The sequence below is a fragment of the Euphorbia lathyris genome, chromosome 6 (assembly GCF_963576675.1).
Source record: "Euphorbia lathyris chromosome 6, ddEupLath1.1, whole genome shotgun sequence".
In the NCBI taxonomy this organism is placed as follows: Eukaryota; Viridiplantae; Streptophyta; class Magnoliopsida; order Malpighiales; family Euphorbiaceae; genus Euphorbia; species Euphorbia lathyris.
Window position 1 is genome coordinate 53,433,557 of NC_088915.1, and position 21,898 is coordinate 53,455,454.

The 21,898-nt window shown below is 35.2% G+C and overlaps 2 protein-coding genes across 3 annotated transcripts; one reads left to right on the forward strand and one right to left on the reverse strand.

Annotated features, from left to right (window-relative positions):
- Nucleotides 1-655: 655 nt before the first annotated feature.
- Nucleotides 656-3,941, reverse strand: LOC136233522 (uncharacterized). The gene is made up of 4 exons (XM_066023202.1): nucleotides 3,402-3,941; nucleotides 2,970-3,110; nucleotides 1,737-1,820; nucleotides 656-994 (listed from the first exon to the last, which is right to left on the reverse strand). Exons 1-4 carry the CDS (start codon nucleotides 3,855-3,857, stop codon nucleotides 884-886), a joined length of 792 nt encoding a protein of 263 aa, XP_065879274.1. The 5' UTR covers nucleotides 3,858-3,941; the 3' UTR covers nucleotides 656-883.
- Nucleotides 3,942-4,542: 601 nt separating this feature from the next.
- Nucleotides 4,543-8,501, forward strand: LOC136233313 (uncharacterized). 2 transcript variants are annotated; one of them, XM_066022939.1, is made up of 4 exons: nucleotides 4,543-5,026; nucleotides 5,117-5,263; nucleotides 5,333-5,410; nucleotides 8,241-8,501. In XM_066022939.1, exons 1-4 carry the CDS (start codon nucleotides 4,676-4,678, stop codon nucleotides 8,445-8,447), a joined length of 783 nt encoding a protein of 260 aa, XP_065879011.1. In that variant the 5' UTR covers nucleotides 4,543-4,675; the 3' UTR covers nucleotides 8,448-8,501. The 2 variants fall into 2 exon arrangements, with proteins under 2 accessions (XP_065879011.1, XP_065879012.1); XM_066022940.1 differs by lacking the exon at nucleotides 8,241-8,501 and adding an exon at nucleotides 5,525-5,646 and having other exon boundaries at nucleotides 4,544-5,026.
- The last annotated feature ends 13,397 nt before the right edge of the window (nucleotides 8,502-21,898 follow it).

Consider the following 21,898-nt stretch of genomic DNA (forward strand, 5'->3'; position numbering starts at 1 on the left):
CTCTACCTTTAAAGAGCTCAGTAGAGGATTCGAAAGCTCGGAACGTGTTCCGGGGACAGGACGTAGGCTAAGAAGCCGAACCTGGATAAATCTGCTGAGTAACATATTCCTTACCTTAAACTCCTTATATATATTGCTTGCTTAAATAACCAAAAACTGACCAAGTAAAGAGGTCAAGCTGAGTTGTGCGCATCAAACATCTGAGCTCAGGAATAGACTCTAAGTGCTATCTCCTGACTCAATTTAAGAAACTGACCTAGTCACCAGTTGACTAAGCCAGTGTCTTGCTGTTTACTCAGCGCCGCTGTTAAAAGCTTTTCTCCTAAGAAAAGAAGTCTGCCCTAAATTAAGAAAAAGTTTGAATAGTTCTTAACCCCCCCTTGGAACTATACTTGTAACGTTATAAGGGACCAACAAAAAGGAGCAATCAAACACCCCCGAAATACTGAACGAACTCACACGATTTTTTTACTACAACACACATGTCACCTCATCTGTCAAGGGTGACAAATTAACGATTTTATATGCATGAGGTCTAAATTAGCCAAGTATAACTATGCAATAGGTTTTTAAAACCAATTATAAATATGCGATCGTTATTTTGAAAGTTTAGGATGCCAATAGATACAACTTACTAAGTTTAAAGATCAAAATATGCATTAACCAGTAAATAAATTATGCTATAATACTATTACGACATAATAATTCATTTTAATATTCCTAATCAATTTACAGTTACAAACTAATTACACTTTCGCTTAATAATAATAATAATGAGGATTCATGACCATTTTTTTCGAGGTATATAGTTCGAGTATTAATAATGTTATTCTAAAAATTTATGACAATAATTAATTTTTATTTATAATTGAAATCAATTCAATTAGTTTGAAAATGATCTAGTGGGATCAAATTCTCCTTCAACCGTTTCCACGTATTCATCCCACCATTTCCTTGCATCCTCTGTCTCATCCAACATCGTACATATAATTGCCTGTGCACGTGTTCATCATATAACATACATTTAGAATATTCATAATTCATTAATTATCCTTTTTCATTATTAATCACAAATACAAAAATAAATAATAGTAGTTTCATTTACAAAGAGAGAGGTTCAGTGTTTTAATTTAATACAAACAATTCTGTAAATAAACCGTACTAATTAAGGAAAATGAATTTTGACATGAAAAGTAGAGTTTTAGAAAATAGATAATTCAATCAACAATATATATAAAAAAAGAAAAAATAGAGTATGGAATTTAAGGGTGTGTCGGTTCAAAATCGAATCGAACCAAACCAAAATAACAAAATTCATTGACAACGATATCGAACCGAATAATATTTAACGAAATAAAACCGAACATAAAACCGAATTTAGTTAAAAAAAAATAAAAAATTATTATATTTCCTCATTAAATTTACCTCAATAAAATTTCAAAATATATTTATATTGGCTTATTATCTCAATAATAATAATAATAAAAAATTGTAAAGTCAAATATATGTGTATACATATATAATAATGTCTAATATATATAATTCAGTGCGGTTCGTTTTTTTTATATATATATTTTTTTTATCAAATTGAACTGAATACCGAAATGCACCTAAGGATAAAACCGATACCAAATCTAAATGTAAAGAAAACAGAACTGAAATTCGGTTCGATATATAGTTTGAACCAAACGGAAACACACCCCTAATGAAATTAACATTAGTAATGTTTAAGGAACCTTGTAAAGGGGAAATCTGGCATCTGAAGGCAAACATTGGTCATCCTTGAGACAGTCACACTCAGAGGCCTCCATGTATTTCCCCTGCATAATTAACCTCACTTATTAACTATAACTAAAACTGGAGGATTAATACATTAGAAAATGGCATTAAAATATCAAAATTGCAAGCTTGATGAAATGAATGTGTTACAGTATCAAAGTTTATCTCAGCCTATATAATTATTGCATTAACATTTTTAGGAAAGTTAGATTCTATATTCTAATATAAAAAAATGATAAAAAAAAAATTTCTACTTTTTTTTTTTTTTTTTTTGAAGGGCAACAAAAAAAAATATATTTAAGCCTATAACATATGAGATGATTTTTTTTTTTTTTTTAGACTCCTCATTGGTTGGACCCAATATAGAGAATGGAGGCCCAAATAATTTACAAGTACAAAGGAACGTTAGTGGGCTAGAACCTCCAACTATCAAACTTAGGCAGAGAGCCCGACTTGCATTTAACTTGGGCTAGACTAGGCTTGGGACATGTTACAGCCCAGTACATGTTCACACATTATTTTACTTATTTTATTAGAATTATTACCAAAATATCACAAAAATACAAACTTCTTTCCAGAACACTAAATATCCTAAAAAATTCTTATATGTCATGAAAAATTGAATATATTCATACAATACCACAATTTCATTTATCCATTTTAACAACTGAGTCATAATGTAACTAAAGCTCACATTACCTGTATGTTACTCACTTAAGACATTTTTGAAATCAAAGTTTAAGCTTGTGAGTTAAAATCCATCCTTTTTAAAAAAACCATAATATAATAACATTACAACAAAGCGTGTTTTGTATAAAAAAACTCTATTCAAATTGCAATGATATTTTTTTTTTTGTATGTGTGTTTTAATTTAGAACAGTGTGGTGGAATTATGATCTAAATGTCGGAGTGACTAGACCGTATATAAAAAAGAATTAAATTCCACATCAAAAAATTAAATGTTAAATGTAGGGTTTTTCGATAAGACGAGAGGATCAGCCGACCCTGGTCCCTGATTTAGAGTGTGTTATTATTTTACCGCTTATTGAATTCATGTATTTAAATTAATACATGATGAGATTTGAAAAAATATGATTAAGTAAATTTGATTTCCAACAATAAGAAAACTATAAAATAATGAAGCAGATAAGTTTAAAAAAAAAAAAAAAAGTAATTAGGACATAAAATACCTGAGAAATAAGAATTTCAACTAATGCCATCTCAACATTGTAAGCTGGCTCAGGATCATATTTATAGAGATTACAAGCATTTCGTAGCAATAAAACTGCATCTTCTGCTTTTCCATATTTCATTAGCCGTACTGCCTCCATCTGCACCAAACAAGTTGAACATTAAATTATATTAAGATCCGAGACACCTCCATATGCAGATTTCTATTGGGAATAGAGTGTGTATAACACATGCTAATTTCATTATGTGTTTTTAATTCCACAGATTAATGAGATTGTCTAGATTTAGATCCTCGACTGTTTAGTCCAAGAGAACATATCATGAAACTGTTTGAATTAAAAATTTAAGTCAATAGTTAAAACCCAATCATAGATCTTGTATTCATTTCCGACAAAAAAAAAAAAAAAAAAAATTTGAAGAGCCAATAGTACCTTAATATCCTTAACTTGTTGGGCAGAAGGCCTTGAAGGAAGGGGGAAAATAGTTGCAGGGGGCTCCAAATCATGAGAGGACAAGTAAACATTAACGTCCAATAATGATTTAAGTGCAGAACGACCTCCTAATGGATAGCCTAATACCAATTGAGGTGCTTTCTGATACAATTCTCTTGGCCCTGCAATAGCTTTCATGCTACTTCCTAATCCAATTAAACCCACAATACAAGCAAAAGCTATAGATTTGGCTATTTTGGTTCCATTATTTCTTGAAGGTGTAATGGGTTCGTTTAGAGCACAAGTCAAGGGATGATAAATGTGTCCTTTATTGGTAATAATTTTAAGTGAAGGGCTGATTAGGGTCAAGTGAAGGTTACTCTTTTTAGGTGGGAGTTGGATGGATGGAAAAAGGGTTTTACTATTACTAAAACACTGAACTGATTTCATCATCATTCTCAGCTTTGGAGGATTTAGAATTGTCTTGCTCACATTTTTAATAATTATAATTCAGAGAGGATTTAGTATTATGCAAGTAAAGCATATATATCTCTTCTTGTTAATTGGGGCAAGGCATCCTTTTTATGTTATTTGTTAAGATTGCATCTTCAATTTTTTGTTCATATTATGCATACTTTTACTGTCTTGCTTTTCTGCTTAACAAAGTAGCAAGCAACTTGGCATAAAGGTTTTTCTTCAAATATAAGAATTCTCACATAAATAAATAAAAGGGAAAAGTTAAAAACAAAAAACAATAGCCTTCTAGTTTCGTCATTTTGATACTTCTAAGATTGTGAAATTTTTGGTCGGAGATTAGTTATGTATTAATCAAATTTATATTTTTTTTTTTTTATATCAATGCAATTAAAATATGTATTATATAATTTAAAAATAATAATATAAATAAAATGTTCGTAATATAGAAAAAAATATGTATAATCTTTTCGTAAAAAAGAAACTTGAAACCTTAAAGTGTCAAAGTTTAAAAAAAAATAAAAAAAAATCTGAAATTATGTTCCTTCCTTGTAGGAGAGGTATACATATACACTGATTCTTTGAACCGCATAGCAAGTTTCTTCCTTAATGTAGCTAGTAGCTACCAATTACTAGTCCTTCCTAAATCAGAATAACTTTGCTCAATTCCAAAGCAATATAATAGTACTGTACATATGCTTGTGCTATATTTGTTCTTATGTTCACCTATTAAAATCCAAGAAATTTCTTCAGGATTTTCTGTAACATGTGATTTGAGTTCCAAAGGATAATAATTAATCATGCTTAATTTCACCTATGATCAGTTGATAACAAATATAGATATTGTGTTTGGGAATTTTCCAGCAAACATTAAGTATGATTCCGTGGCAGCAATTGCAACTCCAGTTCTGATAATTGCAGGAACTTACATGGTATTTCGTTATGCCAAAAATTCCCAGAAAAGAAGCAGAAGGTACGAGTTTGTTTATAGTCGGTCCATGTCTTTAGGAGCTCTTCACGGTGGCAAACTGGCCTTACAGAGATTGATAGATTATCATCATGCTCGAGCTGACTCGGCATCACTTAATGCTGCTGAAACTGAGTTAAGGACTCTACTCGCTCAGGACCAACCCGATTTCAATAAGCTTCAGGTTTCATTATTTATCTTAATTACATTGAAGTTTAGTCCATATATAATATAATTTTGATTGAAATGTTGACAATTATTATTTGGTTGAAAGAGCACTGTTGCTAAGCTGGAAATGGCTGGAAAGGAAGGAGTTGCAGTTGGACTGCTGGAAAAAGGAGTGAGAAAGGCAAAGTCTGAGAATAGATCTCATGAAGCTTATGAAGTTGAAATGTTGCTTGTTGAAGCACTCATTTACAAGGTCATTCTATTTCCCAATTTGGTGTATATATAATATGTGAAACTTGAGCTAAAATGTATTTGTCTTTAGGGAGATTACCGGAAGGCTTTAAACTGTGAATGTCTTAACTATGAAGAAATTTCAGACGCAAGACGGCCCCTATACAAGGTGAGCCCTTCTCTTTCTCCCAAATTATTTATCACCGACATAAAGCATAGTATATATAGGTGAGAGTTCATTTGTCTAAGTGTGAAAACAAACCAAATTATTTACATGTGAAAGGTTTGTGTCCTTGATCAAAAGCGGAGCCAACCCTAAGGAGCTGTGGTGCCATCTTGGGTACTTATTAAATATGATGTGATCATCAATAGAAGAATAATAGTAGTTCTCCATTTTTTTTCTCCATAATTTTTTATTATCTAATTTTATCTTTTGATTTAATATAATTTTATTATTTGATTTATATGAAGAGGTACTTGGTTCATTTACTTTTCTATTTTTTCTCCATCGTTTCTTTTATCTAATTTTATTTTTTGATTTATATCAAGAGGTATTTGGTTATCTCTTCATTTTTTTTGCTTTCTTTTTTTTTTTTTTTTGGTAATCGGAGGAGGGTGCAACCCAAACAAAATAAAGAAAGGAAAACTAATTAACAACCCATCCTATGTGAATGCCGGCTAAGCCGATCCTCACAAAGAATAGCCTGGAGGCCTACAGGAGGTACATCACACCTGTGATGACCCAAAGGAAATGACCCTACGAAGTTCGACATCCAGTCAGCAGCTTGATTACCTTCACGTAACGTATGAATCAGCCTCAGCTCCAATCTCGCCTCCTGTACTCCTGACATCTTGTCAACAACCAAGCTAATCGGTGGTGCCTGCTAGTCTCCCCATGTATCATTGCAAGAACAGTCTGTGAATCAAGCTCCACTTGGACCCTTCTGTCACCTCTATCCCAAGCCATTTTAAGCCCAAAGTAAAGACCTCAAAGCTCGACTAATACAACCGTACAAATACCGAGATTAACCATAAATCTGATAGACTGTATATAATTAAGATATTATTATGTTATGTCTATCAAAATCCACATCTCCAATGCCCCTGCTCATCCCTGATTAGGCCCCCAACAGATGTTGGGCCTGGATTCCCTTTACTGGCACTATCGGTATTTACCTTAATCCAGGACGGGTTCGGAGGGTACCACCGAATCCAAATATCCATACTTTTAGCACACACGACATTTACTAGCAAAAGTCGTGCATTTATGACTTCATTCGCTCGAGCCATGACGAATACCGCCTTATCCCGTACCCACTTCACATCTCCAAACACCATTTGACATCACCATTTCCAAATCCACCACACGTACATTGAAAACAGACACGACCAGGGGATACCATCATACACACCCATATAAGTTAAATTCTCCCAAATCCAGTCACTGTAATCCATATTTAAAAAACCGGGTACGATGAGTTATTGGAATGAATTTGAGCCATATTTCTACTGCTCTTGGACAATCGCGCAAAACATGTATCTCACTCTCCGCTTTTCCACACTTAGTACATTCCAAACAATCTGTAAGATGACGTACCTTTCTATTTTCATTACATAGTAGTCCGTTGTGCCCACTTAACCATATAAAGCTGCGAAACCATTCCGGAATCTCAAGACGCCAAACCATTGCCCATAATCTGGCCGAAGACCAAACTTCCATACGTGGATTACCATTGCTGCTCCAATCAACAATGCTTTTAAGTAAATCAAAACCAGTAGTAACAGCGTACTGGCCTATTTTTGAGAATCTCCAACACGAGTCACAGTATTCATTGTTTATGGAAGAATAACCACGGAAGCAATTTCCATCAGCAGGTGTTCAGGGAGCAGTGCCCTTAGAGAATGCCAATCCCATGACGACCCTCGCCAGTAATTCGCCACTATGCGGTCAAGCCAATTTGCAGGAATATCAAGCAAACGATCCTCTCCACACCAAATGTCCTTCCAGAAGAGAGTTTTCTTCCCATTCTGAACAACCCGACCAATCCCTTTAGCCAAAAGACTTGATCCTATCACAATGCTCCTCCATATATTAGATTGCGAGTTCGTGGAACAAATCCAGTCCCTCTCTATTAGCACAATATTTTGCTTTTAGACACCTAACCCACAACGATTCATGGTCAGTTAAAACACGCCAGGAGAGTTTCGCCACCATCGTAATATTAGCTTCCTTAGTAGTCCTAATGTTGTGGCCCCCATTTACCTTTGGGAGACGCACTTTACTCCAGTTTACCAGGTGTACCTTCCGATGATCCGAAGAAGAACCCTATAGGAAATCCCGATTACATTTGTCCAATTTCAAACAAATTCCAGTGGGTAAGATTATTGTTTGCATCGAATAAATAGGTATGGAGGATGTAACTGATCTGATCAAGGTAATTATGTCAGCTAAAGAGAGACACTTAGCTTTCCATCCAGCCATACGCAGCATGACCTTGCTCAATATGTGTCTGTAGGTCTCCTTATTCACCCTAGAGTGTAGCAAAGGCATACCTAGGTTATATTTATCCAATTTTAATTTTAAGTAACACTCCATTCGTTGAAATATATATTAAAATAACGCTTAATTATTTTAGGGGTTTTAATTTCGGCAATTAGCGTTAAACTTAAAGAAAATTAAATATTTTATGTTTTTCATCACTTTTAATTTTTTAATCTAAGATACCAGAACAAAAAAGTTCTATCATGCTTGATGGGTTGAATTTTGAAAAATTACTCCCAACTACAGGCCTAAAACTTATCTCACAGGTATGAAATTCTAACTCTACCACTGCCCGTGATAATAAATTATGCATGGGGTTTGAGTTTTTTTAATTTACCAAAATTATATTTTCAAATTAATAAAATTCTCATATTTTCAAACTAATAAAATTCTCCCATATCAATTTGTGTTTACATTTATTCTACAAAAGTTTGTTGTTGATGTAAATATGTTGCAGGCAATCATTCATATAATGTTAAACCATGAGGGAGAAGCTTCAAGGTATTGGGATGAATTTGTGGAAGTTCGCAGTTATTTCTTAGCACCAACTATTCAAGAACATCAAATTGACAAACAAGTAGCCAGTTTTAATGAATTTGACAAGCTTGTTAATGTACTTAAAAATGATATCATCAATGCTCACAATCGTCAAATAAATATGTAACAACACTATGAATGATTAATGTTCAAATTATTCACTTTGTTATTTAATTGGTGTATTTTATAAAGGATGTGTTGTTTGAGAAACACATAAAATGACCGAAAAAATTATAAGTAGAGAAAGTATGGTCACCTCCGGAATAAAAACACCCAACTCGTAATATGAGTTTGCATTGCACAGTATGAATTCTTTTCTGTCTACGCTCTTTATTGTTCAGTTTCGAAAATTTACAGAGAACGTATTGTATTCTGTGTGTTTGAAATGACAATCACAAAGTTTACACCATACCAACCCAACCCAACCCGGTCCGGCTCAGACAGACAGCGGTGGCGGCATGCGCGTGTGTGGTTGTCAAGCATTAAGTAGGTGCTCACCCTTTTACAAAAGTGGAGTACCCCTTGAAGCACGCCCAAGTGTGTGAGGACCTCCTTTATGAATATCACCACAAAATGCTTTCTACGCAATGTGAGATCTCTTACTCTTCTAACTCTCTTTGAAGATAAAAATTTGGGCTTTTTCAAAAATCAAATTGGGCCTAAAGCCCAACAATCCCCCACTATAATTTTTAAAAACATTTACTGAGCAGTTACATAAAGTCAAATATAAACAGAGGTATCTTTCGATTTGAACCTTTCGTAGTGAGTATAATTCAAATTTTACTAGAGTGAATCGTAGTCTTGAACTCTATCTCTGACATTTTACCACGCCATAACCTTTTAAGAGTGTAGTTCTAGTAGCCCGTGCATTTATGGTCATTCACGTCTATCCCGATATAATGAATGCTCTAAGGTTTTGCCCTAAACTCATAGGAAGCGGCCTCACCTCCACTATATATCAAAAGTACTCCTATATCTATGTGCTTCACTCCAAGTGGAGCATAGACTTCATTAAGAGTTTCTATTATCTCAACCTAACATCGCTTTAGAAAATTCATGCTTAACAGTGCATGATCTAATTCATATTACATCACAACTTATTGTTAGTCATTGAACCTATTTCTTGGGATCTCCAGTCTATAGGTTGGGTTACCATTGTATGTAACTCGTCATTGTAGGGGCATAAGTCCCATACTCTTTGCAGTATTTTGGACTTTCTCTCTAGCTAATCCTTTTGCCAAAGGATGGCTAAATATTCTTCTGAGCGTATGTGATCCACTCTAATAGCTCCTTTAGAGAGTAGATCTCTAACAGTGATGTGCTTACGATGTATCTATCGTTTCTTATCATTATAATAATGGTTCTAAATCTTAGCAATAGACGCGCTACTATCGTAGTGGATCAATACTGCTGGTATTGGTTTTTCCCATAAGGGAATCTCAACTAACAGACTTCTCAACCAACTTGCTTCTTCATTAGTTGTGGCTAGTGTAATAAGTTCTGATTCCATAGTTGATTTAGCTAGAATATTCTGTTTCTTGGACTTCCATGAAACAACACCACCAGCTATATTAAAAATATAGCCACTAGTTGCATTGTAATCATCTGATAGGGTATTCCAATCAGCATCACTGTATCCTTCAAGGACTGTTGGAAACCTTTGATAGTGTAATCCAAGTGTCATGATTCTTTTAAGGTGTCTCATGACCCTTTCTATATCATTCCAATGCTTAACACTACGTCTACTAGTAAATCTGCATAATAATCCAACGACATACGTGATGTCGGGTCTAGTACCATCAGTGGCATATCGGAGGCTGCCAATTATACTAGCATACTCTGATTGTGTTACACTATCTCCAATGTTCTTAAAAAGTTTCACACTAGGGTCATAAGGTGTGCATGCAGGTTTACATTCAAAGTAATTATATTTCTTTAGAATCTTCTCAATGTAGTGAGATTGATTTAATGAAATTCCATTTTCAGACCTATTTATTTTGATGCCAAGAATGACAATTGCTTCTCCTAGATCTTTCATGTCAAAGTTTTCATATAGCATAGACTTCACATAATTCATAACATGAATATTAGGTCCAAAAATAAGCAAGTCATCAACATATAAGCATATAATGGTGCAAACACCATTTTTATATTTGTAGAGATGCATTTATCACTTTCATTCACCTTAAAGTCATTTGAAATAATTAGATTATCAAAATTTTCATGTCATTGTTTAGGTGCTTGTTTTAGGCAATGCAAAGACTTATATAACTTACATACTTTATGTGCTTGATAAAAAATTACAAAGCCCTCAGGTTGATCCACATAGACCTCTTCTACTAATTCACAATTCAAAAACGCAGTTTTAACATCCATTTGGTGCACCATAAGATTGTCTACAGCAACATCAATCAAAACATGAATTGATGTAATTCTAGTAATGAGTGAATATGTGTTAAAGAAATCTACATTTTCTCTTTGTCTAAAGCCTTTAGCTATAAGGCGAGTCTTATACTTATCAACTGAACCATCAGGTTTTAGTTTCTTTTTCAGGATCCATAAATTTACTAAGTGCCAAGTTTTGTTTGACTCTAGTGAGTCCATTTTATCATTGATGGCTTGTTGCCATAAGTCAGCATCTAAGGAGGTTAATGGGTCTTGAAGGGTAAATGGATCATCCTCTACTGTGAATGCATAAAAATCAGGACCAAAATCCTTAGAGACTCTAGGTCTCTTACTCCTCCTAGGTTCAGATTCCTCACTCTTTGTATGCTCCATAAGTCTAATGAAAAACATGTACTAGATGATGCACTCCTACTATTTCTCAATTTGAAAGGAAATCAATTCATAAAAATCAGCATTATTTGGTTCCAAAATAACATGTGCATTCAAATCATATCACAGAACCTATATGTTTTGCTATTCATAGCATACCCAATAAACATACATTAATGAAACATTGGTTATAGAAACATTTCTTATAAGGATGAAGGTAATAAGGGAAGAAGGGGGGAATCGAGACCTAGTAGAGATGGGGATAAGGAATAAGTGCTTCACAAAAAAAAGGGTAAATTCCAAAAAAACCCATGTGGTTTGATGTTGTTCCAAAAAAACCCTTGTGGTTTGTTATTACAAAAAAAAGGACTGTGGTTTGCGCCGTTACCCGAAAAATGGAAATGGACTTAACACCGTTAATTTGTTGACGTGGCACAGGGGTAGAGTTGGAAATTCGAAATTTTTTTTATTTTTTATTTTTTTTCTCTCTCCTCTTCTTCTCCTTCCTCCTTATCCTTCTCCTTCTTCTTCTTCTTCTCCTCCTTCTTCTTCTTCCTTCTTCTCCTCCTCCTCCTCCTCCTTCTTCTCCTCCTTCTTCTTCTCCTTCTTCTTCCTTCTTCTTCTCATTCTTCCTTATTCTTCTTCCTCCTCCTTCTTCTTCTTCTTCTTCTTCTCTCCTTCTTCTTCTTCCTCCTCCTTCTTCTTCTACCTTTTTTTTTCTTTTTTTTAGTTCTGGAATTTTTCCAGATTTCTAGAAATTTTCCAGAAATCTGGAAAAATTCCAGATTTCAGGAGAAATCTGGAAATTTCCGACAGATTTCGGAAATTTCCAGATTTCTTCGGAAATCGGAAATTAAAAAAAAAGAATGGAAGAAAAAAAAAAGAAGGAGGAGGAAGAAGAGGAGGAGAGGAAGAAGAAGGAAGAAGGAGGGGGAAGAAGGAAGAAGGAGGGGGAAGAAGGAGGGGGAAGAAGGAGAAGGATGAAGAAGAAGGAAGAATGAGGAGGAGAATGAGGAAGGAGAAGAAGAGGAGAGAGAAAAAAAATAAAAAAATAAAAAAATTTCGAATTTCCAACTCTACCCCTGTGCCACGTCAGCAAATTAACGGTGTTAAGTCCATTTCCGTTTTTCGGGTAACGGCGCAAACCACAGTCCTTTTTTTTGTAATAACAAACCACAAAGGTTTTTTTGGAACAACATCAAACCACATGGGTTTTTTTTGGAATTTACCCAAAAAAAAGGTTGTCCCCTTGATGAAAATGAGAATAATGTGTTAGAGGTGGCAGATGGAGTTGCAAACAATGATTTACAAGGTCACCAAAAGAGTCTTACTATTACGATACTCCAAAGGTAGGTAAGCTATTAGTTGATTTGGAATCTATAGTTTGAAACTTTCATCTTTCTAATTTTCTCTTTTTTTTTGTAATTATTACCCGTTTCCCATCCATTTTCTAATTTGGTTTGAGCATTTAGATATTTGATTTGTGTTATGTTTTGGGTAGATAAAGATGTTGGAGATTTTGGTAAAATGGCTCTTTAGCCTTTGTTTGTCTTTTGTGACTTTAAGTATCCCACATGGGAAACTTTTGAGATAGTTGAAGAGTTTATATTGGGTTGGGCCAAAAGAGTTATTAAATTGTGTTTAGTAGGTTTTACAAAATAAACCACACGCGCGCGCTCGCTCGTTCGCGCGACGCCCGCCCGTCCCGACTGGACTGGGCCCGATTTTTATTTGGCCCTTAAATATTTTAAACCTTTTTGACTATTTCTCAACAAGTTAAAATCCTATCTCCACTATCCCTGATTTTACTCAACCATTACGTTTTTCTCTCCTAAAACGTTGTCCACTACAACGTTCGTTTTACAGAAAATAAAAGACAAACTCTACAGAGTTCAGATACAGAGAAACCTTTCCGATTACAATTTTCATCTCAATTACGATTTCTTCTCTGGGCAATTATTATTTTGCTGTTCCAAAGCTTCGCCCTAGAGTGCACTAGTGCGACGCTCGCTGTGTAAACCTTGGTTGACGATCGGACTTCCAGATTGCACCAGAGTCTGCCGTAATCGTTTTCAACGCAGTGGTTCTGCCCACGACACAGCTTTTAATTCCGATAAGTTATTTCGATTCCCTCTTTTGTACTTACAATTTGAAAACGAGTATTTCTGTCCGTCATCATGTCTGCTCTAATCTCAAAAAATATTCCCGATCTCTCAAAATTAGAGCCCTTAGACGGTCTGAACTACAAAAGATGGTCTCAGAAAATGCTTATATTTTTTGAACAATTAGACCTTGATTATGTCGTTCTGTCTGATCCCCCTGTCGACCCAAACGGTCCTGCTATGTCGCTTATCGTTCAACAATACGATAATCAGTCTGCTAAATATGAAAAAGATAACAAAACTGTCAGAGGACATCTCCTTAATCATATGTCGAACCCACTGTTCGATATATTTGTCAACAAAAAGTCTGCAAAAGAAATCTGGGTTTCTCTAAAAGATAAATATGGGTCTGATGATGCTGGAAAAAGAAAATATGTTGTTGGCAGGTGGTTACATTATCAGATGGTTGATCAGAAACCAATTATTGATCAAATTCACGAATATGAGAACCTTGTTGCTGAAGTTCTCAGTGAAGGGATGAATATGTGCGATATGCTTCAAGCTAATGTTCTGCTAGAGAAGTTCCCTCCTTCCTGGAGTGACTTCAGAAACCACCTGAAGCACAAAAAGAAAGATTTCAGCCTGCAAGAGCTTGTTAGTCATATGCGAACTGAAGAAGCAAACAGAATGAAAGATAAGCACCTTTCCTCTATTTCTGTTTCTATTAATGCTAATGTGGTTGAATCTGCTGTGATTCCAAAAGACAGATCAAAAGGGCATGCAAACAAGTCCCAAAAAGGTTTCAAACAGAATAAGTCTTTCAAGCATGGAAAGGTTCAAAAGCGAAAGGTTGAATGCTTTGTGTGTGGAAAACCCGGGCACAGAGCATTTCAATGTTTCCAAAGGAAGAACCAACAAAATTCAAATCAAAATGCTCACACAAAGCCTACCGGACAATCCAATTTGGTGGAGAACGATGAAATCATTACTGCTGTGGTGGTAGAGTCGAACTTGGTGGAAAACAAAACTGATTGGGTGCTGGATACTGGAGCTACTAGACACTTATGTTCAAACAGGGAGCTGATTCATCATTTTGAGGATGCTGCTGATGGAGAGTGCGTCTACATGGGTAACATCACAACTGCTGGTGTTGTTGGTAAAGGAACAGTCTTACTCAAATTAACTTCTGGAAAAAGTTTATCATTGAATAATGTTCTGTATGTGCCTTCACTTCATAAGAATCTTATTTCTGGTAGTTTATTAAATAAGGCTGGTTTAAAAATTACTTTTGAGGCTGATAAGGTGATTCTTACTAAGAATGGGACCTTTGTAGGGAAAGGGTATCTAGGTGATGGGCTTTTTATCATGAACACTGTTGATGTTAACTCTGTTGGAATTAATGCAAGTTCTTCTGGTTCTGCTTATTTATGTGAGTCTTTGGATGTTTGGCATGGTAGATTAGGACATGTGAACTATGCTTCTATTAAAAGGTTGAAAAATATGCATGTTATTGATATTGTCAATTCTGAGCATGAAAGAAAATGTTCTATTTGTGTAGAAGCTAAATTTGCCAAAAAGCCTTTTCCATCTGTTACTAAGAGAAGTACTGAATTGCTTGAATTAATTCATTCTGATCTAGCTGACTTTAAGAATTCCATTAGTAGGGGTGGTAAAAGATGGTATATGACCTTTGTTGATGAATTTTCGAGATACACCAAAGTATATCTTTTAAGATCAAAAGATGAGGCTGAAAGTATGTTTCTAAAATATAAAATGGAAGTAGAAAATCAACTAGATAGAAAAATAAAAAGGCTTAGATCTGATAGAGGTGGAGAATACGGAACTAATTTTCTTAAAACGTTTTGTGAGGAAAATGGCATTATACATGAAACTAGTGCGCCATGTACACCACAACAAAACAATATAGCGGAAAGGAAAAATAGAACGCTTAAGGAAATGATGAATGCCATGTTGATTAGTTCTAGTATGCCTGATAATATGTGGGGGGAAGCTGTTTTGTCTGCATGCTACATTTTAAATAGAGTTCCTCATAAAAAATTAGACAAAACTCCCTATGAGCTTTGGAAGGGGTATTCGCCTAATTTAAATTTCTTGAGGGTTTGGGGTTGTCTTGCCAAAGTTGCTTTTCCATCTTTTAGAAAACCCAACATAGGGTCAAAAACCTTTGATTGTGTTTTTATTGGATATGCTTCTAATAGTGCTGCATTTAGATTTATGGCACTAAATGACTATAGCATATGTGAATCTAGAGATGCAGAATTCTTCGAAAATATTTTTCCTTTAAAGAAAAATATTGTGAGTGATGATGTTGGTCCCTGTAATACTATATCTGTTAGTGATTCTCTTGCTTCTAGTTCCTTGGAAAAACATGATGAATGTGAACATGAACCTAGAAGAAGTAAAAGAAGGAAAATAGCTAATAGTTTTGGACCCGACTTTGTTTCCTCTTTTCTGCTAGAAAATTCAGATAGAATAGATGATGCTTTTATGTCTGCCTATCTAATAGAAGAAGATCCTAAGACATATAACGAGGCCATGACCTCTGTAGATGCTAATTTTTGGAAAGAGGCTATAAAAAATGAATTAGACTCTATTATGGTCAATCACACTTGGGATCTAGTCTCCTTGCCTAAAGGGTCCAAAACTATAAAACTTAAATGGATCTTCAAAAGGAAAAGAAGACCTGATGGATCCATTGAAAAGTTCAAAGCTAGATTAGTTGCCGTGGGCTATAGTCAAAAGAAAGGAATTGATTATTTTGATACTTACTCTCCTGTTACTAAAATTTCTACTATTAGAATCTTAATTGCAATTGCAGCAATACATAATTTGGTGGTACATCAGATGGATGTAAAAACAGCTTTTCTAAATGGTGATTTAGAAGAAGAAATCTATGTGCAACAGCTTGAGGGAAATGTTGTACCCGGTCAGGAAGATAAGGTATGCAAACTGAGGAAGTCATTGTACGGCCTGAAACAGGCACCCAAACAATGGTATGAAAAGTTTAACTCCACTTTACTTTCTGATGGGTACGTAGTTAATGGATCAGATACATGCGTTTATTCTAAATCATTTGGATCAAATTATGTGATTGTATGTCTTTATGTGGATGATATGCTTATCTTAGGCACTAATTTAGAAGCAGTAAATAACACCAAAGCCTTCTTATCATCACAATTTGACATGAAAGACATGGGAAAAGCTGATGTAATTCTTGGTGTCAAAATTACAAAAACTGAAAATGGCTTTTCTTTAGGACAATCACATTATGTTGAGAAGTTATTGAAAAAGTTTGATAGCTTTGATGTAGTGCCAGCTAGAACACCCTATGATCCTAGCATATGTCTTACTAAAAATAAAGGACATAGTGTCTCACAAGAAGAATATGCTAAGATTATTGGGAGTGTTATGTTCTTAATGACTCATACTAGACCTGACATTGCATATGCTGTAAATAGATTAACTAGATATACTCACAATCCAAATGATGAACATTGGAATGCACTTCGTCGTTTACTTAAATACTTGAGAGGTACCATGAACTTTAATTTGCATTTTAATAAATTTCCTGCTGTTTTAGAAGGATATAGTGATGCAAACTGGTCATCCAAAAATGATTTGGTGTGTTCCACTAATGGTTATGTTTTCGTTTTGGGTGGTGGTGCCGTCTCTTGGAGATCATGTAAACAAACCTGTATTGCACGCTCAACCATGGAATCAGAATTTATAGCACTAGAACTAGCTAGTCAAGAAGCAGATTGGTTGAGAAGTTTATTGGCAGATGTCCCACTGTGGGGGAGATCTAATGCACCTATCTCACTTTATTGTGATTCACAGGCAGCCATGGGTACTGCAAAAAACAGTGTCTACAACGGAAAGAAAAGACACATTCGCATTAGACATAGTGCATTAAGACAACTCTTGAAACATGGGGTAATTACCTTGGATTTTGTGAGATCAGAGAAGAATCTAGCTGATCCGTTCACAAAAGGGTTACCTAGAAGAATGGTTCTAGAAACGTCGAGAGGAATGGGCCTAAAGCCCACTGATTAAAGAAAATATGGAGGATACCATCCGTGGTCAAACGAAACCATACTATCTTTTTATACACTATATTTTACCCATTCCTATGACTAGTGATAGTGTGTGTATAATCCATAGCCCGTGGTGTGGTGGTTCATTTATATGAACTTGATGGATGCTCCTTTTGAGGTTGAGTTATGAGAAACTCTTAATGGTCTCTTATAGAGATCACCTACATGTGTGTGAAGGTGGGCCGCCTTCTATGAAAGACATTGGGCTGTCTTTCTAGAGCACTCATGAGATCCAAGGTGTGCGCATGGCCATTAAAAGCGCTATTGTTATTATCGCGGAACAGCAAAATTTCGTTTAAAGGTTTTCTTTACGTGTTGTGAGGGTCTCAGTTAGAGTTGTAGAAGTTCAAGAGCAATTCACTTCTAAAACTATAACATGTTGCCTCACATCACTATGTATCAATTCAATCGAAAGATATTGATGCTTAAGTTTTTAAAATCTGTAACTTATTGCCCAGAAAAGATTTTTCTTAAAACTGTTTTGCTATAAAGCCGTTTGTGGGGGATTGTTGGAGATTTTGGTAAAATGGCTCTTTAGCCTTTGTTTGTCTTTTGTGACTTTAAGTATCCCACATGGGAAACTTTTAAGATAGTTGAAGAGTTTATATTGGGTTGGGCCAAAAGAGTTATTAAATTGTGTTTAGTAGGTTTTACAAAATAAACCACACGCGCGCGCTCGCTCGTTCGTTCGCGCGACGCCCGCCCGTCCCGACTGGACTGGGCCCGATTTTTATTTGGCCCTTAAATATTTTAAACCTTTTTGACTATTTCTCAACAAGTTAAAATCCTATCTCCACTATCCCTGATTTTACTCAACCATTACGTTTTTCTCTCCTAAAAGGTTGTCCACTACAACGTTCGTTTTACAGAAAATAAAAGACGAACTCTACAGAGTTCAGATACACAGAAACCTTTCCGATTACAATTTTCATCTCAATTACGATTTCTTCTCTGGGCAATTATTATTTTGCTGTTCCAAAGCTTCGCCCTAGAGTGCACTAGTGCGATGCTCGCTGTGTAAACCTTGGTTGACGATGGGACTTCCAGATTGCACCAGAGTCTGCCGTAATCGTTTTCAACGCAGTGGTTCTGCCCACGACACAGCTTTTAATTCCGATAAGTTATTTCGATTCCCTCTTTTGTACTTACAAAAGATACACTGAAAATTATATATTTGGAACATATTCAGCCTAATTCATCAAGGGAGCAATTCGTAGATGTTGTCCAACAACAACATTTTGCATCTCAGGTCTCACTCTAGTCTCATATACATTTAGACTTTAAATCTTTTTTTCCTCCTTATTTTTCCTGGAGACATGATACAATTGGGTCAAAATCAGCGCTAGACAAGTCCAGAATGAGGTTCTTCAGGGCGTAGTTTGATTTGAATTTCAGTGGTACTTACTCTGTCAAATGGGAGATTTGGAATTTCCTAGTGATCTACTGGGAAATCTAGGAACTAAAGCACGAGTGTAAATTGTTATTTTTTCTTTCAAATGGGGAAAGAATTGGGGTGGCGTTGATGAAAAGCTTTCCAAGTTAATGGAGTGGGTTTTAGGGAATCATATGAACTTCAACATTATGGCCCTGTTTGGTAAAGAGCGTTTTGGGATAAAAAGAGCGGTTTTGACCAATTTTAGAGGTTTGACCACTGAAACCTCTGATTGGAGTGTTTGGTGGAGAGAGGTTTGGGAGAGAGTTTTGGGATGAAAACGCTAATTTAGAAAAAGCTCTTAAAATGAGCTTTTTCAATTAGCGTTTCGGAATATTAAAATTAATGGACTTATTTAACCCTAATAGATAGACTCCCTCTTCTCTTGCGCCAAAATTAATGCCCTTATTCGTCTTTTTGCACAAACCGCTATTATCAATCAGCTAATTTTTACCAAACATGTCTACACAAACAGCTAGTCAAATCAGCTAATGTAATCAGCTAACAGCTAACAGCTAATGTAATCAGCTATCAGCTAACAGCTAACAGCTAATTCCCAAACAGGGCCTATATGGATTTTTGTTCGAGATTTATATTAATTTGGGGTGAATACTCTTCAAGTGATTCTTATTATGATTAATCACTGAGATTGGAGATTGGATTATGCATTTCCTCTTATCTTTACAGTCTATTATTATTCTTTATTTGTTTTAGTTTTCAATTAGAAGTCATATATGCATGGAAATTAGTGCAAAATACAATTGAAATGGTTTTCCTGTATAATTTACAGAGAACGTATTGTATTCTGTGTGTTTGAAAATTTACACTCTTTATTGTTCAGTTTCGAAAATTTACAGAGAACGTATTGTATTCTGTGTGTTTGAAATGACAATCACAAAGTTTACACCACACCAACCCAACCTAACCCGGCCCGGCTCAGACAGACAGCGGTGGCGGCATGCGCGTGTGTGGTTGTCAAGCATTAAGTAGGTGCTCACCCTTTTACAAAAGTGGAGTACCCCTTGGAGCACGCCCAAGTGTGTGAGGACCTCCTTTATGAATATCACCACAAAATGCTTTCTACGCAATGTGAGATCTCTTACTCTTCTAACTCTCTTTGAAGATAAAAATTTGGGCTTTTTCAAAAATCAAATTGGGCCTAAAGCCCAACAATCCCCCACTATAATTTTTAAAAACATTTACTGAGCAGTTACATAAAGTCAAATATAAACAGAGGTATCTTTCGATTTGAACCTTTCATAGTGAGTATAATTCAAATTTTACTAGAGTGAATCGTAGTCTTGAACTCTATCTCTGACATTTTACCACGCCATAACCTTTTAAGAGTGTAGTTCTAGTAGCCCGTGCATTTATGGTCATTCACGTCTATCCCGATATAATGAATGCTCTAAGGTTTTGCCCTAAACTCATAGGAAGCGGCCTCACCTCCACTATATATCAAAAGTACTCCTATATCTATGTGCTTCACTCCAAGTGGAGCATAGACTTCATTAAGAGTTTCTATTATCTCAACCTAACATCGCTTTAGAAAATTCATGCTTAACAGTGCATGATCTAATTCATATTATATCACAACTTATTGTTAGTCATTGAACCTATTTCTTGGGATCTCCAGTCTATAGGTTGGGTTACCATTGTATGTAACTCGTCATTGTAGGGGCATAAGTCCCATACTCTTTGCAGTATTTTGGACTTTCTCTCTAGCTAATCCTTTTACCAAAGGATGGCTAAATATTCTTCTGAGCGTATGTGATCCACTCTAATAGCTCCTTTAGAGAGTAGATCTCTAATAGTGATGTGCTTACGATGTATCTATCGTTTCTTATCATTATAATAATGGTTCTAAATCTTAGCAATAGACGCGCTACTATCGTAGTGGATCAATACTGCTGGTATTGGTTTTTCCCATAAGGGAATCTCAACTAACAGACTTCTCAACCAACTTGCTTCTTCATTAGTTGTGGCTAGTGCAATAAGTTCTGATTCCATAGTTGATTTAGCTAGAATATTCTGTTTTTTGGACTTCCATGAAACAACACCACCAGCTATATTAAAAATATAGCCACTAGTTGCCTTGGAATCATCTGATAGGATATTCCAATCAGCATCACTGTATGCTTCAAGGACTGTTGGAAACCTTTGATAGTGTAATCCAAGTGTCATGATTCTTTTAAGGTGTCTCATGACCCTTTCTATATCATTCCAATGCTTAACACTACGTCTACTAGTAAATCTGCATAATAATCCAACGACATATGTGATGTCGGGTCTAGTACCATCAGTGGCATACCGGAGGCTGCCAATTATACTAGCATACTCTGATTGTGTTACACTATCTCCAATGTTCTTAAAAAGTTTCACACTAGGGTCATAAGGTGTGCATGCAGGTTTACATTCAAAGTAATTATATTTCTTTAGAATCTTCTCAATGTAGTGAGATTGATCTAATGAAATTCCATTTTCAGACCTATTTATTTTGATGCCAAGAATGACAATTGCTTCTCCTAGATCTTTCATGTCAAAGTTTTCATATAGCATAGACTTCACATAATTCATAACATGAATATTAGGTCCAAAAATAAGCAAGTCATCAACATATAAGCATATAATGGTGCAAACACCATTTTTATATTTGTAGAGATGCATTTATCACTTTCATTCACTTTAAAGCCATTTGAAATAATCAGATTATCAAAATTTTCATGTCATTGTTTAGGTGCTTGTTTTAGGCAATGCAAAGACTTATATAACTTACATACTTTATGTGCTTGATAAAAAATTACAAAGCCCTCAGGTTGATCCACATAGACCTCTTCTACTAATTCACAATTCAAAAACGCAGTTTTAACATCCATTTAGTGCACCATAAGATTGTCTACAGAAGCAACATCAATCAAAACATGAATTGATGTAATTCTAGTAATGAGTGAATATGTGTTAAAGAAATCTACATTTTCTCTTTGTCTAAAGCCTTTAGCTACAAGGCGAGTCTTATACTTATCAACTGAACCATCAGGTTTTAGTTTCTTTTTCAGGATCCATAAATTTACTAAGTGCCAAGTTTTGTTTGACTCTAGTGAGTCCATTTTATCATTGATGGCTTGTTGCCATAAGTCAGCATCTAAGGAGGTTA